General features: G+C 35.8%; 1 protein-coding gene across 5 annotated transcripts in view; it reads right to left on the bottom strand.

The window, feature by feature from the left end:
• LOC145668676 (ATP-dependent DNA/RNA helicase DHX36-like) overlaps window positions 1–18,893 on the bottom strand; it is a 111,095-nt gene that overhangs the window by 66,688 nt on the left and 25,514 nt on the right. For all 5 annotated transcript variants that reach the window (XM_081736736.1, XM_081736737.1, XM_081736735.1 and 2 more), the window contains exons 7-8: window positions 4,424–4,598; window positions 3,164–3,312 (exon numbers count right to left, since the gene is read on the bottom strand). In XM_081736736.1, the coding sequence (XP_081592862.1) occupies window positions 3,164–3,312; window positions 4,424–4,598 (324 nt within the window). The remainder of the gene's footprint in view (window positions 1–3,163; window positions 3,313–4,423; window positions 4,599–18,893) is intronic.

Raw genomic sequence — 18,893 nt, forward strand, 5'->3', positions numbered from 1 at the left:
ATTTAGTTGGAGTTTATAAACATAATTTGTTTTAGTCATCCCCCTCAACTTTTACATGCCACAGACGCCCATGATCAGAATTATCGTCTCTTTACGGTTTTCGAGAGGAAAAAAAAAGTATCTCGCCTGAATTCACCCACAATATTCCAGTAAAATGTCAAACATAACTGGGAAGAAAACAATTAGACACAATAATATTGAAGTACCCAAAGCTTCCCGAATGATGGCAAGTATTCTATAGCTAGGCATGTATTCAAAAGATAATCAGAACACACAGGCAATAACTGGAGTACTAGGTCAACTGTTTAAACGTCTTTGTTTTCCCTTTCAACAGATAGCGCATCTAAAATTTGTTTGATGCTCACTGCGACACGGAATTTTCTTTCTCCTAGATTTTGGAAGTGCTTTTATTCCCCCTAGTTTATCGTCAAACTGGAAGACATCCTTCTCAAGTTTCTAAATTGAAGATCTAATGAAATAATTCAAAGTAGTAAAGTCGATAAGCCCAAATAATACATCAATATCTTAGAAATGTAAATAAAAAAGGAAAAATTAAATGGAATCTCTGAGTTTTACGTCCTACGGATATGCCGGCTATGCTAAAGGAGACGGTGATGATGAGAAATGAATGAAATGGTGGAATGAAGAAAGTGTGGGAGAAAACGCGAGAACCCCGAGGAAACCCACGCATATGGTATTTGTCCACCACAAAGTTAACTTGGCGCAAGCTGGGATCGAACCAGGGACCCCAAGCACCAGAGGTGAACGCTCTACCACTGAGCCACCGCGGCCCCCTAAATAAGAAAGGAAAATAGACTATCCAAATCAGTGAACTGTGGTTTTAAGAACCCTGACTGGATAATAGTTCATCCTTGAACCCTGACTGTTAGATTACTAGCTGGAAAGCATGTGATGTCAGCCCAACAACCTAGGTGCCTTCAATTATCGATCGCATTTCTATCATGTTGTCCTAGAAGGCTGGTGCTTTGGTAATTCGAGCTGTTAAAATCTCATACATTTTTTTTTTTTTTTTTTTTTTTTTTTTGGAGAATTCCGTGACACGAAATTCTGTTTCTTCCGTATACTTTATGGTGATTTGAGACCTTATTCTTTTACTCTCCCTTTAATTAAAAATTAAAACCATAGCTAGTTAATTCCTTAGGTCTTGAAAAAACGAATTGATGGCATGTTAAAATGAATATATATGTCGAGGTAAAAAGAATATATCTATCTATCTACGAGGGCAAGTCAAGAAAGACTTGGACTGATTTTTTTCCCGGCAGTTCTGTTAACGCTGGAGCTTCATAGTTTGGCATACAAGTAGGGTGGGTCTTGCTGTGCATATATATAAAATGTTGTTAAGGAGTCATTGCATGTTTGGTAACCACGACTTTTTATTGCAGGTGATGTTCTGCGCCGCCTCTAGAAGTCGCCTGTAGAAGAAATGGAGTCATTACGAGATGAACAATTTGCAGCTATACGGTTCTGCTATCGCCTGGGGAAAAGTGCAACAGAAACTCTAGGAATGTTGAGAGCAGCCTACAAAGATGACGCTCTGCCACGAAGTACCGTGTTCTGGTGGTTCAAAGAGTTTAAAGAGGGCCGAATGACAATCACGAAAGCTGGTGGACCAGGTGTATCAGCGTCAGCTGTTACTGAGGTGAACATTAACACGGCAGCAGTCATTGTTAGAGAAGATCGCCGCATCAGTATCGACGATCTGGCAGTCGCACTACGCATATCTCATGGCAGTGCCTTCAAAATTTTGCATGACCACCTCCACATGTGCATGACCGAGTGTGTGCGCGATGGATTCCGCGACTCCTGACACCAGAGCAGAAGGCCGTTCGAGTGGAGACTTGCAGGGAGCTGTTACAAAGGTTTGAGGATGGTGGAGACGCCTACCGCACCGTGCGACTTTTTTCTATTCCCTGCCCTAAAATCCAGATTGCGTGGACGCCGCTTCTCCGATAATTCCGAGGTTCTGAAGACATCGGAGGCGGTTTTGAAGGACCTCTCAAAGCCTGCGACACGTGTTTGAGGACTGGAAGACTCGAATGAAAAAGTGCATTCAAATGGGCGGGGACTACTTTGAAAAGGATCATGTGCCTGTTGCTGAGTAATAATAAATTGCCTAGAAAAAAAATCAGTCCAAGTCTTTCTTGACTAGCCCTCGTATATATGGAAGAGGAAGAACATTACTCACTTATTTGCGCAGTAATTCAATTTTTTTCGGGAATTGATTCCGGTTACCTACCTGCAATTATCTATTGGTCCTACTAAGAAGCTAGTTGAAATTCACGAAATATTCTTCATTTCTTAACAGGATTTAAAGTCTTTTGTTTAAAATCTCAACAGGTTAATACTTCTTTCCTCTATTTTTCAACATAGTTTTCATAAACATTCAGGCACTTATCATGTCTCTGCACCAGCTTAGAAATTCCAATCAGCATAAAAATCTGCCGAATGTGCCTTAAGCCATAGTACGTCTTGTAGCCTAACCTCTGTCACTATGTCATATAACACAGTCCTGAAAATTTGTGGAAGTTCGTCGGAAAACAACGTCGATTATCACAAACTTTGGCATCAATTTTCTGAACGAGTTCATCAGAGACCACTAATGGCTTGCCATTCCTCTCTTCGTCATGAATGTTTGTTCGTCCACTTTTAAATGAACGAACCCATTCACGAACAACTCCTTCACTCATCACATCTGGTCCATACAGGACACAAAGTTCCCGATGAATAGCTGCCGAATATTGTTTTGCCGTAAGAAAATGTATAATAGCTCCGCACCACGCACTTGGCGGGGTTTTCTATTGCAGCACACATTTTGAAACGCTACAAAAGTGGAACTAGTGATCAGACAACCTTGCTCTACCACAGCTGGATGCAGACTGATATACCGCGCATGTCTGTGCAAAGGTGGTAACGCCGCCCTCACTACTTCGCACACAGTGACCAATCGGAGATTACTTTCCGAACGCGCCTCGTATGTTCTCTTATAGTTCTTTCTTACTGTGTCCTTTAAAAATCAAGAAAAATCTACGCCATGGAACTGAAAATAACTTGCAGAAGAATCCTTATTAACCATATTCCATACCTGCATTCTACATAACTGTAATGTATCAGAATTTCATAAAAAAATAATCTGGTTACTTACCCTGTCATCTGTAAAACATCTTCTAAATAATATTCTGTAACTGGGAACGTAAATCCTGGTATATGAAGCATTGGACAATTTCCATAGTAAGCAGAGAATTGCTCCGCATTAAGGGTAGCGCTCATTAAAACAACCTTCAGATCACGTCTCTGGAAACCAAACGAAAATAATATAAATAAGTAATTCTTTTTAAGCGGACGAAACAGCAACAATATGAATACTATCAGTCAAATATTATAAGGTTTTAAAGCTGGCAGTATCAAGAAGTAAATATAAGGACTTAAAGGGAATACTCTATTGTACCTGCCAAATTACATTTCAAATTACAAAACTTACAAAATCTTACAATAATAAAATCTTACAAAATTAACAATTGTTCTTTTAATTTTAATTTGTATTACTTTTTTTTTCTGTATATTTTAATCTCTCGTAAAACGAATACTAGACCTAGTAAAAATTTACATAGGAAATATAACAGATAATGAGCAATATATATTTATACCTGAAACAAAGAAATCCCACAATGAGCATGGAAAACGAATCACTTATTACGAACACACTAAAGAATATTATCAACACTTTCGCCGAACGTATCATCAAATGGGGAGAAGTTGGAGAAGGAAAATTACAAAAATTAAAGAGCACAAAGGTAACCCTTAAAGATTCCTGCGAATGCCACTTCGCAATAGTCGCGTCATCCTCTTACAATGTTGAAAAAAGTATTTCAGGTGAGGACACGGTGGTCGGCAAGAATACTGGAGAGGAAAAGTAATACCTAGGTAATTAAAGAGGTACATGTATGTATGTATTATTTCACTCGTCCTAATAATCAATGGAGGACGAGTGAAACTTACTAGCTATACATTCTGATAAAAACGGCAGAGTAAAAGGTTGCCCGAAATTAATCAGCTACAAAAACTGGAAAAGAAAAAAAAAAAGGAAAAATGAAATATTTTAGTTTAACGTCCCACAATGATTAAGGCAAGTGAATGATGATGGAAGAATTGGTGGAATGACAAAGTGGAGTAAAGGCGAGTACCCCTAGAAAACCTATTGACACGATGTTGTTACCCACAAGCTTACTTGGCCGGGGATTGAACCAGGGACCCCACACACCGGAGGTAAGCGCTCCACCACTGAGCCATCGTGTCCCCCCAAAACTGGAAAAAAAAAATACAATTTAGATGACTTCATACATTTAATAATGAGTTCTTTACGTTACGTTAACCTACCGAACAGTAAAATTTATCTCACACTTACCTTCTTCACAATATCCTTTGCTAATGTTATTACAAAGTCGCACAATATATCCCGTTCATGGACTTCATCTATTATAAGATGAGATACATTTCTAAGGAATGGGTCTGACTGCATCCACTGCAATACTATTCCAGTTGTGCAGTAAATGATTGATCCACGTGAACGTGGTATGCACCTGTAAAATTGATAATTTTGTTATATCTATAGCACAAGAAACAAACATTAAACCTAATATAAAAAATAAAACTGTAGTGCAACACAGGAAAATCTGCACGCTGGACTGGCAGAGATTCAGTCTGCAACTTGCGGGCAGGTATTCTATCAATTCAGTAATGAGCGAAATGACTAGTTTTCTGTGTTTCGATCATTTATTAACTCCTTAACGCCCAAGAGAAATGTACTTGAGATATTTTAATGGAACTTTGTATATGTATTAAGGACACTATACTTTGAACATATGCATTTATTCAGGATAACATCTTATACCCTTTCGGAGATACAGATGTGTACCTTAAAAGGTACACTGGGCTTTTAAGGTGACATTTTTTTTTTTAACATCACATACTCTCCAAGATCTTCTACTTTATGTGAAATTTTTCGGAAAAGTCTCTTTCCTGGCACAGGTATACATCACATTTTTTGCAGTGAAGTGTTCCAGACAGTTCTCATATGACCCAAGACGCACCTGCAACAATTTGTAAATTTGACGGCAAAGTGTTCAAATGGGCTAAACGCACAGATTGTGGAATATTTCCTGGCAATTTGCTCCGCTCATCTCCATATGTTGCTTGACGTTTTCTTGGTTACTTTTATATGAAATTCCTCATCCAGAGACCAATATTGTATTTCTCTTTTCAATGAATGATATCCCGATAAGAGTAAATAAAAATAAAATTCCTAATCAAGTCAAGGTAACACAGAACTCATAATTGTTTTTCTGTCGAGCGTATAGATTTGTCTTTTCAGCAATATGTTCAAATACTTCATTGGAGAGGTTCACTTTGCGAAGTTTTATTCTTCTTACGTTTCGGAATGTCCTCTGCATTCTTGGAATTATTATCCTCAGTACCTTCTAGACCGTGAATTTCAGCTTCTCCTAAAAAAGCCTTAGGAAACTGATTCTAATTCATCGTCACCTCCTTCTTCTTCGTCTGTAAGCACATAAGTCTTAGGTGGGAGGAAAGTCACATCAATTGTATCATACTCATTATCCATCGACATGGTTTCTAACTCGTCTGAAACCTTTTTCAATGACTTGAAGCGACGCTCACTCGCCTTGTGCCAGCCATTATAAAACACCACTGAATGCGATATCAAAACTGATGTTAGTGCTAGTAATAGTGTACACAATATTGCACTCATATATCTTATCAAGAGGGGAATCTCAAACTGATATCATTAGTGACCAGTGTACCTTTCGAGGAACACCTTTGTTTCTCGCTATCTTACTAGCATAAAACACACGTGAATAGCATTAACACAACTAACATCACTACAGAGACCTTACAAACATCTCGTGATTACTAAAAACAATTATTCTTACATTTTAACGAAATTAAGGTAAATTTTCTAAAACAAGATGGTAAAACTGAAAAGGATTGACTGTTAAAGAGAAAATGCCGTTTGTATCTTTTTCATTCCAAAGTCTAAAACACAAACATGCATTTCAGTTTAACAATGAGACCACAGTGAACTCATTTACGAGATTTTGCAAGGCAATGACATATATGAAGCACTCTGTGGACCAAAAGATAACTGTACCTTTAAAGGTACACTGGGCGTTAACGAGTTAATCAAGCCAAGACTAAAAAGTCATCTGCCAGTAATTGTCAGCGATAATTCACTGCCGTAGATACTTAAATTATGAAAGTTATGCAGTGTCTATACAAATGCTAAATTTACGTGCACACCACAGCATCCAAACAGCATTTACACATAGACGTTTCAGAGGTGATTGTCTTTTTTTTTTTTTTTTTCAGTCCGTATCTTTAAAAAATAAATTGTTCTAGCACATAAAGAGTGAAAAAGCGACTGACCGGAGCCCGGAACCTCCGGCATATCGTGCTGATGCATTAAACATTACGCCACTCAGTCCGCTTCCCAGAACAGCGACTCTCAAGGTCGGTACTTTCATCTTGGATCACGTGGGTTGTACAGTACGATGCAAAAACCTGCAACATGAGAGTTTAAGTTCATTGTGAAAATACGCGTAACAACCTAGGCAACCAACCTAACGTCTTCGTGACACTAATCACGCCAGGATAAGCCTCGGTTTCGTTCCCCTGCACACTTCGTTTGAAGCAAGAAATGCATAGACCACGTAACTACAAAACACAAGTGATAGAATGAGATTCTCCTCATATCCCTTTTCATTTCACATCCTCAGCTTTAAAGACAGAGAAAGAGAAAGAGCTGGAAGTGATAAAAACTAAATAAAGAGAAACATGAGAGATACAAAAGAAAAGAAAATGTGCGTATATATTGACAAATGACACATGTACTTCAAAGGGGATCGCGACAAATTTTGTTATGAACCATATGTAATAAGTGGGAGAATCAGCAAACCACAAATATACAGTATAATTACACGTACTGAGTGTTATATTACACATATTTATTTAAACAAATAAAAATGCTCGGAGAAAGCTGAAAACTTCTTAAAAATTTCAACCATAACTGAAAGAAGAGATTACTCCTGTTGTTTTTCCTCGTAGCATCCATCTACATGGAGAAATGAAAGAGAGAGAACACCTTAGAGATTCGTACGTACACAACATCGGAACCATAGTATTAGAAAGCACACACTCTACCGATGTAGCTATTCTCACACTGCTAACCTGTTCCTACATCATTAACCATGGAAGTTGAAATGGAATCTGCAGAAAACTAGGTCTTACATGTTCATGACAGACCGCCTTTACCCTATGTCTAATTGTTATTTTAAAATGCTACCTATACACATGCATAGAATAAATTCAAATGAATAGTTAGTCAAAATGATGTTGGTGCCACCTATTACTCATCACTTTGCCTGTCTCACTCTACCTCTGGAGGGAAAAGAGCAAAGAATTTCACACACATCCGAAAAGAAGGTTCACAACTGTGCTATATATTTAATGTATTACATATTCTGTTTCTTCTAAATGGCTTGCAAAGTGACAAATATTAATTTGTAAAAATGTATCCAATGCCCACGTTGTCTTGTTTTCTCACCATCACAGTAAAAGTGAAAAATGTGTGTTTATGCGAAATAATAAATCACTAATTTTCCCACAGCAAGCATGTAGTGTTGATCAGTGGCATAACTAGTTTTACTGGATCCTAGATCGATCGATCATCGATTTACTCATACTTGCCCTCTGCCCCACGCATTTCAGGTTCTGCATTATATATATATATATATATATAAAGTTATTTTTATTAAGAAACAAAGTTTTTACTTATCTTTTTCCTAAGTTATCACTACATTTATGTTCAAAGGAAATTAAACTGAAAATTGTTTACTGTATTTAATCCAAATTAATAAAAAAAATAATAACGATAATAATAAAATAATACAATACATACTTTGCCTGGTTCTTTTTTATGAATAACGTTAGTTATAGATGAATTACCCTAGAAAATATTTTTCTCGCACTGAGTTGAGGAGAAGGGCGTGCGAAAAATTCTTCTATATGGTTTGTAAAAAATGTCATTTATATTTAATTATGAATGATTACTTTAGTACACAGGTTTATTTATTATTTTAATAAGATTGGTTGAGACGGAAAGAGCGAAAGTTTTTTTTTTTTCCCTGCTACTTTTATACTTTAAAGATAGAATGATATCATTGCTTATAGTTCTTAATATAAGTAGGAAGTACAGTAGTTTATTTATTTATTTCACAAGGACAACACAACAGGCTCAATGCACAGTTATAGTGTCGTATACAGAATTATTTAACATACACTATTATTACATACACAAATATACGTTATCTAATTATACATAAGTTATTGCATGATAATTCTTTTGAACTTGTTTTCTGACATACTAAACACTATTACATGAAATCTAATCATTTCATTATATGAAGCACACATTCTCCACAGAGGAGACTTATGTAATATTTTTGTTCTTGCTTTTCTACAATAGAATGTCCCAGCGTTTGCGATTCTAGTCTTACCTGTTGGGACACGTAATAATACTTCTGAAACTAATTCTGGACAATCAATTTTACCATTTAATAATTTATGTAAAAACAACAAATCAAAAACACCTCTCCTTTTTTCTAATGTTTGAAAATTAAAATTCCTTACCAAGTCTTTATAGGGGACATACTTTGGATAGAAACCGGTTTTCTTGTATGCAAGCATTTTTAAGAATTTAAATTGTACATTTTCTATTGCATCAGTGTATTTAGTGACATTTGGTGTCCAAGCAGTACAACAGTATTCTAATTTTGACCTCACATATGAAAAATATAGCCTTATAAATGATTGTTTGTAGAAATCCTGTCCTATCCTATAAATTAAACCTAGGTTTCTATATGCACTACTCGTTATCGCGTCAATGTGTTGAGTAAATGTTAATTTGCTATCAAATATAACTCCTAGATCTTTGATAGTATTTGGGGTAGACAAGGAACTGCCACTTATCGTATACGTAAAGTTAATTTGATTTTCTTTCCTCGTGAAAGATACAGATTTACATTTGGACACATTCAGGACTAATTTGTTCTTATCACACCACATTTGAATACTCTCTAGATCTTGTTGAAGTTTCACGTAGTCATCAATTGAACTTACTTTGGAGTATAATTTGAGATCGTCGGCAAAAAGAAGAATTTGAGAAGTTTTAATACATAGATGAATATCATTAATAACAAGAAGAAACAACAGAGGACCTAGATTAGATCCTTGAGGGACTCCTGATAGAGTATTAAATTTTTCAGTAACATATCCTTTATATGAAACATATTGTTTTCGGTTATGCAAGTATGATACAAGATACTCCATTGCTTGTTTCGAAAAATTCAGAGATGCTACTTTCAGCAGCAAGACATTATGATCAACGACGTCAAATGCCTTGCTAAAATCAGTATAAACGACATCTACTTGACCGCCTCTATCTAATTCTGTTACTATAAAATTTGTTAAAATTGGTAAGTTTGTCGAAGTAGACCTATTACGTAAGAAGCCGTGTTGATAAGTTGAAAGAACAGGTTCTACATGATTTAAAATTCGCGCATATAATATACATTCAAGAATTTTTGCAAAGGGCGATAGAATAGCAATTGGCCTGAAATTTTCTACTTCTCTCTTGTTTCCAGATTTTGGTAATGGACAGACTAAACTTTCTTTCCATTTATCTGGGAAAGTGTTTGTTCTAATAGAAATATTAAATATAGTGCGAAGTGGATATTTAAATATATCACTGCAACCTTTCACAACATAAGGGGGAATATTATCAGGACCACAAGATGCTTTTGGTTTCAACACTCGTATCATTTTCTATTTCTTCGAGTTTTATTTTATCTAATTGAAAGTTGTCTAATATATTACATTCGGTTCGATTAGCGAGAAAAGAGTCAACATTGTATGTGGCGGGTACATTGTTGTACACTGAATGGAAATAATGTGCAAATGCCTGTGCTATTTCACTGACATGTTGGATATCATGACCATTGTATGTAAGGGAGTTTGATGACAAATGCTGTGTTTTGCGTTTAATAAAGCTCCAGATCTGGCTTGGGTCTTTCTCGATAGAGCATTCTGAGTTCAAAATAAAAGTTTTGTAGGCTAATTTTAGGTCAGATTTTATTTCTTTACGCAGTCTCTCAAACTGATCGCGATGATAAAGTATATTTGTTGATCCCTTTTTCCACTTGTTATGGTGGTATGTCTTGGATTTTATTTTCTTAATTATATTATAAGTAAACCAACATGGATAACTTCTGCTGATATGTCTTTTAGGTGGAACACATATAGAAAATATGTTGTTAATCATTTGATAAAAGTTTGTTAATGCTATATTTACATCATCCGATTGCGAAAGGGAATCCCAGTTTACTTTAGAGTTCTATGTACTACCATGAGCAAAATAAATGACGCGTCTCTTTATTTTGAAGTTTTTTGAAAATATCTCCGTTTTCTTTATATGTTCGAAATCTCGGAAGGTTTCCCCAGCAGGACAGGTTAATAACAAACCCGTTTTTAATATTTGTGTTAGATATTAGCTTAAAATAAAGAAATTAGAAGCAAAAAACATTAAATCGACAGAAATCTCGAGAATTACCAACTCTGCTAAAGTGGGAAATTTTCAAGAACGCGAGGGAATTCTGCAGTTCAACACGAAGCAGCGACATCTATGTCAGTGAGAGAAGCGTGGATTAGATCTACAAACGAAAATTTTAACGAAATATTTCTAGTATGTCTTATTATATGCATTATCAGCGAACTCCAAATATATGAATCTATGCTAAGTATTAACGTATAGATAGTGCAAATAGTGGAAATTACCTATGGAAAAAGACGAATTGTTAGCCCAATCGTAATGAAAAATCGTCTTTACTGTAGAACAGATTCAGCTTACGTAAGAAAGCAAATAGCTCAGTTAGATAAAGCAACGAGTTTGTATACCGAAGGTAGACGGTTCGAATCCCGTGAAGGACTTTTGTCATTTTTATCACTAAGGTTATTTTATTTATTTTTATTTGGGAAAGAATCAAATTGTAACATATGTTAAAACTCATGACGATACCAAAAAAAAAAAAAAAAAAAAAAAAAAGAAAAAAAAAAAGAAAATGTCGTCGCATTTGCATTAGTGTCTCTAATTTTTGTTTGCAAACAGATTCGTAATTATTTCCCCTGTGCTCACTGATGCATAACGAATGTTTTCCAGTAAATGTTAATTCTAATTTGGAGAATTTTATAAAGTTTCACAATATTTCTCACTAGATAGTCTTCTATCTACGTGTTTGGATATTTTGATAACAGATGTCCCTATTAAATGTTTAATTTTCCCTAGATGTTTAATTACGGAAAAGTTTTACAATGTATTTGTATTGAATTGAAATTGTTTTGAATTTACTACATAAGGTAAGTAGACCCAAGGAGAAGAACTCAAGTAATTGATATTCTACGTAAAAGCAACCTATTGTAGAATGATGATGCTTCTTACCTTCAGCACATAATCTTTACGTTAGAGAGTCAGACAGAGAAAAATCCTGTTTTTCCTCCCCTATGACCACTCATCTTAAAGCTCTACCTATAATGATTCGTGTCACATACTTTCGGCTCTCCAAAGACATTCATATTTATTATTATTATTATTATTATTTATTATTATTATTATTATTATTATTATTATTATTATTATTCCTGTGACTTTTTGGCGCCCTTCCCCTAGTAGTAGCCTATATTTTACATTTTATCATAGTGTTTTTAATAGTTTAAACCAGGAGCGTCATTTCAGATTTTGCTTTGGGGGGGGGGGCAAGACCTCTTGATATAAGTAAAATTTCGCGTTTTTCACTGATTTACTACTATTCTAATGATAAACTCTATATACATCTCAAACTCAGGGGGGGGCAAATGCCCCTCCCTGCCCTCCCTAAATGACGCCCCTGTTTTAAACCCATTTTCAAAAAGAAATCCTTACCTAGGAAAACTTCACAAAGAATATGGCCCGCTATAAACAATACCAACTCCACCCCCCCCTGGTCTAGTGGCTAGCACGCCTGCCTTCTGTGGTACCGGGTCCAATTCCCGGTGGATTACTGTTGAACGATAAAAGTGGTTCAGATTCCACTATAATTAGTATCCACATCTCCCTTGCCCATTAAGGCATAACCGTGGAACGCTAAACTCAAGCAAACAAACAAACAATACTTAATTCCCGGCACTCTTTATTCTACATGCCATCTCTCAATTTTTCGATACAGCCCCCTTAGTACTATGAAACTCTCTTCTTCCATAATGAAATGGAAAAAGATCATATAATTGCCACTACTTTACAAGAATATAAACCAAAAACGTCAGTAGAAAGCACATTATAAAATTTACTTTTTGAGACTCGTTTTGGTGCCCCTCTTTCTCTGGCGCCCCGGGCAGTCGCCCGGCCCTTAGTCCGCCCTTGAAAGTACGGACGCATAACTAAGGACTGCGGAGGAGAGGTTAACCTTCATGTTATGCCACTGGTTTGACGTGTTTGAAATGTTCAGTAAGTGATCGGTTAGTGAAATAATTTCGACAGTTACTGATGTTTAAAGTTTAGCTAAGACAAAGCTACCTAATCAAATACATTTGATATCGGGATGTCACAATTTGATTTTTCCTCATATAAAAAAGATAAAAACAATAGTAATAAAAACCCTTACTCGTACTGGGCTCCTAACTAACTAACAACCTAATTCTTACAGACTAGTTGCTCTGACCAACTGAGTTTCGATTTCTTACGCGAAAGAAGTCTGTTATATTAAGAGGCATGCTTTTCATTATCAAAACTGTTCGAAGTAATACGAACATGGCTTAAGAACAGAGACGGAACTGAATTACCACTCGATTGACCTTGAGGGCAAATCACCAAAGCGTAAAGACGTAAGTTCAGCATGCATTTCTCTGGAGTTGTGTTCAGTATTCCTATCTGCCAGTCATGCTTGTTCGTAGGAGTAATATGTTACAAACCTGACCTTTCGATACAGCACAATAGCAAAAGAATAAAAGGGAAGGAATTCTTGCCCTTGTGAACGTTGGATACCACCATGTGCAATAAAACTGTCGCGTCTCCTTGAAGTGATATTTTATCGAAAATAACTCGTTTTCCTTTATATAGTCTATCCGAAGTTTTTGAGGGTTTCAAAATGAGGAAATGTTACTGACAAACAAGGACGCATTCAGGGGTGGGTCCAGGGGGTCCGGACCCCCTCTGAAACCCCAACTTTTCTGTAAATTTAGCCTAATTTTGGGGATTATCTTTTAAAATTTTATTATAATTTATCCTAATATTGAAGTCGGACCCCTCCCGAAATAAATTACTGCATACGTGTCTCTGACAATTTTCAATATATTCGTTAAATAATAAAGTAAAATAACTAAATTAGGAGCAAAAAGCTTTAATAATAATAATAATAATAATTGAAGCGAGCTTAACGAGTTTCAACCGTACGACTCAACCAACGTTTGGGTGCCTGTTCGTTCGTCTGCTCCTCTCATAAAAGACATTTCATTTTAATGAAACTAGTAAGTGCCTTCTTTTAGCTCTGCGGAGTAACTATTGCTTGGAATATGAATCTGCAAAACATAAGAGGTAAAATTAACCAAATGGTGCAAGTTTCCACTTATATATATAAAACAATTTTGCAAATCAACTACGTGAATCTTGTCCCATAAAGAAGCCGAAACCCCTACACCGAAGAGCCCTCCGAGATTTGATCATTGTCCACACGGACTGAAATTGTCATTTGAAGCCAAGACTTTAATATGAAGCCAATAATTTCTTTAAAATAGACGGAAAATTCGGAAGTTATAAGCATTTTCATATTTTTGCCTTTTCCCATAAGGGAGCCGTAGCCCCCTATACTGAAGAGCCCCCCCCCCCCCCCGGAGATTTGATCATTGTCCACTCGGACTGAATTTGTTATTTGGAACCAACACTTTAATACGAAGCAAAATATTTCTTTAAAATAGACGAAAAATTCGAAAGTTATAAACATGTTAACAATTTTGCCTTTTCTCATAAGGGGGCCGTATTAGCCTACACTGAAGAGCCCCACGAGATTTGATGATTGACCACTTGGACTGAAACTCTCATTTGAAACCAAAACTTTAATATGAAGCCAAAAATTAAACTTTTACATCAATTTAAACTGACTGGGTCCCGGTTCCCCCACTATTGTTTAGTTTAGTTAAGTGGTAATTTGTGACAGCTTCACATCATCAAAAGAATGTTTCACTTCCCCTCCCCTCCCCCAGGAGTTCGTGCTGGATCCACCACTGGAATCAATAGACACTCTTCCTATTCTTTTTGTCACCCTTGATTGTGTAGGGGCTCCTTCGTACAAATAAAGAAGCGGTAATATTACAATCAAGGGGCGCTATATATTAGGTATTTTTTTAGTTACCTACCCCTAACCGCACAGGGCCATCTTTCGTAGAATAAAAAATATTACGTGATCATTAAAGGGGAGAGGATGCTGTAAATATATTTCTTATTCATTTTGTCTGTCCTGCTTATCAAAAATTACTTTCTGTTGGAAGGGTACTGAAATGAGAGGGGCAAAATAAAAAGTCGTACCCCCTCCTACATGGTTGCTCAAATAAGTACTAAAGAAAGCATTTTAAACTAAGATATTTAAGATTTAAACTAGGAAACTAAGATATCCTTACATTATGTAAGGATGGCATATTCAGGATTATTATTATTATTATTATTATTATTATTATTATTATTATTATTATTTGAATGTTTTTGGAGCACCGAAATTTTGTGAGACGAACAACGATATGTAGAGGTTTAAGATGGGTGGTCATAGAGGAGGAAAAACAGGATTTTTCTCTGTCTGACTCTCTAACGTAAAGATTATGTGCTGAAGGTAAGAAGCATCATCATTCTACAATAGGTTGCTTTTACGTAGAATATCAATTACTTGAGTTCTTCTCCTTGGGTCTACTTACCTTATGTAGTAAATTCAAAACAATTTCAATTCAATACAAATACATTGTAAAACTTTTCCGTAATTAAACATCTAGGGAAAATTAAACATTTAATAGGGACATCTGTTATCAAAATATCCAAACACGTAGATAGAAGACTATCTAGTGAGAAATATTGTGAAACTTTATAAAATTCTCCAAATTAGAATTAACATTTACTGGGAAACATTCGTTATGCGCCAGCGAGCATATGGTGAGCAGTGAGCACAGGGGAAATAATTACGAAACTGTTTGCAAACAAAATTAGGGACGCTAGTGCAAGTGCGACAACGGCATTTTTTCTTTTTTTGGTATCGTCATGAGTTTTACACATACGTTACAATTTGATTCTTTCCCACATAAAAAAATAAATAAAATAACCGTAGTGTAGTGATAAAAATGACAACGGCATTTCCAGGGGATCGAACCCGCTACCTTCAGCATACAGACTCGTTGCTTTAACTAACTGAGCTATTTGCTTTTTACGTGAACTGAGCCTGTTCCGGTAAAGACGATATTTCATTACGATCGTCCTACCAATTCGTCCTTTTCCATAGATAATTTCCACTATTTGCTCTATCTTTATGTTAATACTTAGCATATATTCATATATTTGGAGTTTGCAGATAATGCATATAATAAGACATACTAGAAATATTCGTTAAAAGTTTAGTTTGTAGATTTAATCCACATTTCTCTCAATGACATAGATGTCGCTGCTTCGTGTTGAAATGCAGAATTCCCTCGCGTTCTTGAAAATTTCCCACTTTAGCAGAGTTGGTAATTCTCGAGATTTCTGTCGATTTAATGTTTTTTGCTTCTAATTTCTTTATTTTAAGCTAATATCTAACACAAATATTAAAAACGGGTTTGTTATTAACCTGTCCTGCTGGGGAAACCTTCCGAAATTTCGAACATATAAAGAAAACGGAGATATTTTCAAAAAACTTCAAAATAAAGAGACGCGTCATTTATTTTGCTCATGGTAGTACATCTTTTGGAAATCTGCTTTTCTAAAATTAAAACCGGGTTCCTTAATTTCTTTCTTAGATTTCTGCAGGTGTTGAAATGGGAAAGAGATAAGTAAAGCTGGGTGATGCCTATCTTCATTAGTAACAAGATAACACTCTTTTATTACGGAAACGTCATTAAGATTTGAGAGTACTAAGTCTAAGGTTCGGCCATTACTATTTTGAATGTTATTATGGGAAATTAAGTCATACAGGGACATGAAGTTATTTAAGTCTTTACATTTATTTGTTGAAAATAGGAGGTCAAAATTAGAACACGTTATTTGACTTATATTAAAGTCCCCTATGTAAAGAACGGTGCTTCCTATTGGAACATTACTCTCAATCAATTCATAAAACAATTCATATGTCGTTACTGTTGAGTCCGGAGGAATGTATACTGCACAAATAAACGCCTTTAGTGAGTGACTGGAGAGTTTAACAATTACACATTCAAAATTTAGATCACAAGAATTTATATAGGAGACATTGTAATTTTGATGTACTGCTATTATTACACCCCCTCCCTTACAATTTTTTAATAGTTCAAGGTTCCTGTCTTGAAGAAAAACTTGGTATCTTTTATCGAAAAATTCTCCATCAGTATGACATTCTGTTAAAAAAACTTTCGGTGATTGTGATTACATCATAATTATTTGATAAGACATTTGTATAGAATTCTAGGGCTTTGGACCGTAAGCCAAAAGTATTTTGATAAAACACTGAAAACAATTTACAAGTATGGTTTTGAAGCATATTTTCAGATACACAGCTATTATCTACAGAGCATGACAATGAATGAGCTTCGGGGCTTGGCAATACAATAAAACTTGAAGATGAAATTCTGGTTTTAACACACTTGGTATTTACTAATTTTGGTGTACTTACTAATTGATGCAGTTCATGAGGACAAAATTCTCATCGGTTGCAGGTCGATTTCCGCTTCACTGACTCAGGACTGGGTAGTTGGTTTCTTAACAATGGGGATGGAACGGAGGGAGGGTTAACATTCTTCAGAGCACTAAAACTTTCACTTTGAACTGCCTTAGGCTGATTTGGTGACAGGGGTTCAGAGGCTGTAAGCTGGAGTCTCTTGTTCTGCTTGGATGCTGTCTGTTTCTATTTTCAAGTGCACTTAAAGTGAATTTTTCCCCATCCATATACAAATAATGAAACTGCAGATAAGCATAACTACCGCGTTGCCTTGCCTCTTTCATGAAAACTTGTAAATTTTTGCGTTCATTTCTCACTTTGTTAAAATAATCCTGTTCAATGTAAATGTTACTACCACGAAGTTTGCGTCTGCTTTTAAGAACATCTTCTTTGGTTTTGTCTCTTAAAAACTTAAACACGATAGGTCGATTTTTATTCGCAGTTATCTTTCCTACTCTGTGAGCTCGCATTATTTCGTCGTCTCTTAACTGAATTTTTAATCTGTCTTGAATTACTTTGCACACTTTTTAGTTTAAGTGTTAACTAAGTTTCAAACAGGCCTAACTTTCGTTTTATTCCGGGGTGGGGGTGGAACCATTATTAGGTAGCTTTTTAAAATAACAATTAGACATAGGGTAAAGGCGGTCTGTCATGAACATGTAAGACCTAGTTTTCTGCAGATTCCATTTCAACTTCCATGGTTAATGATGTAGGAACAGGTTAGCAGTGTGAGAATAGCTACATCGGTAGAGTGTGTGCTTTCTAATACTATGGTTCCGATGTTGTGTACATACGAATCTCTAAGATGTTCTCTCTCTTTCTCATTTTTCCATGTAGATGGATGCTACGAGGAAAAACAACAGAGGAATAATCTCTTCTTTCAGTTATGGTTGAAATTTTTAAGAAATTTTCAGCTTTCTCCGAGCATTTTTATTTGTTTAAATAAATATGTGTAATATAACACTCAGTACGTGTAATTATACTGTATATTTGTGGTTTGCTGATTCTCCCACTTATTACATATGGTTTATAACAAAATTTGTCGCGGTCCCCTTTGAAGTACATGTGTCATTTGTCAATATCTACGCACATTTTCTTTTCTTTTGTATCTCTCATGTTTCTCTTTATTTAGTTTTTATCACTTCCAGCTCTTTCTCTTTCTCTGTCTTTAAAGCTGAGGATGTGAAATGAAAAGAAAGATGAGGAGAATCTCATTCTATCACTTGTGGTTTGTTAGTCACGTGATCTATGCATTTCTTGCTCCAAACGAATTGTGCAGGGGGACGGAGATGAGGTTTATCCTGGCGTGATTAGTGTCACGAAAACGTTATGTTGGTTGCCTGGGTTGTTAGGCGTAATTTCACAATGAACTTAAACTCTCATGTTGCAGGTTTTTTGTATCGTACTGTAGCATAGACCCCTGCTGTGATTGGACAATCCTGTGTTCATATACCGATCACCTTATGGCAGTTGATTTTATACACATAAATGAGAGGAGCAAATAACCGATTTTTTTACACACCACATCCTCTACAGGTGTGAATTCTGTCACACACAGAGAGTGTAGAAAGGACTGACTGGTCCGGGACTCGAAAACGGGACCTCCGGCATACCGTGGCGATGTTCACCAGAACTCTATCGAGTCCGCTTCCCGGAAGAAAAGAATACTTAAGGGTATTACAATATTTGGAACAAAAAAATAGAGATGCAAAAAAGCCGGCTTTTTTGAATCGATGGTTTTTTTCACATAAAAAGCCGGCTTTTTTTGGGGAAAAAACGAGAATTTTGGAAATTTTGGCTTTTTTCATTTTCATGATTTTTCTATCTAAATAGCTTTCTTATAGTATATTCTAT

The sequence above is a fragment of the Thermobia domestica genome, chromosome 13 (genome assembly GCF_964235325.1).
Source record: "Thermobia domestica chromosome 13, izTheDome1.hap1.1, whole genome shotgun sequence".
Classification (NCBI taxonomy): domain Eukaryota; kingdom Metazoa; phylum Arthropoda; class Insecta; order Zygentoma; family Lepismatidae; genus Thermobia; species Thermobia domestica.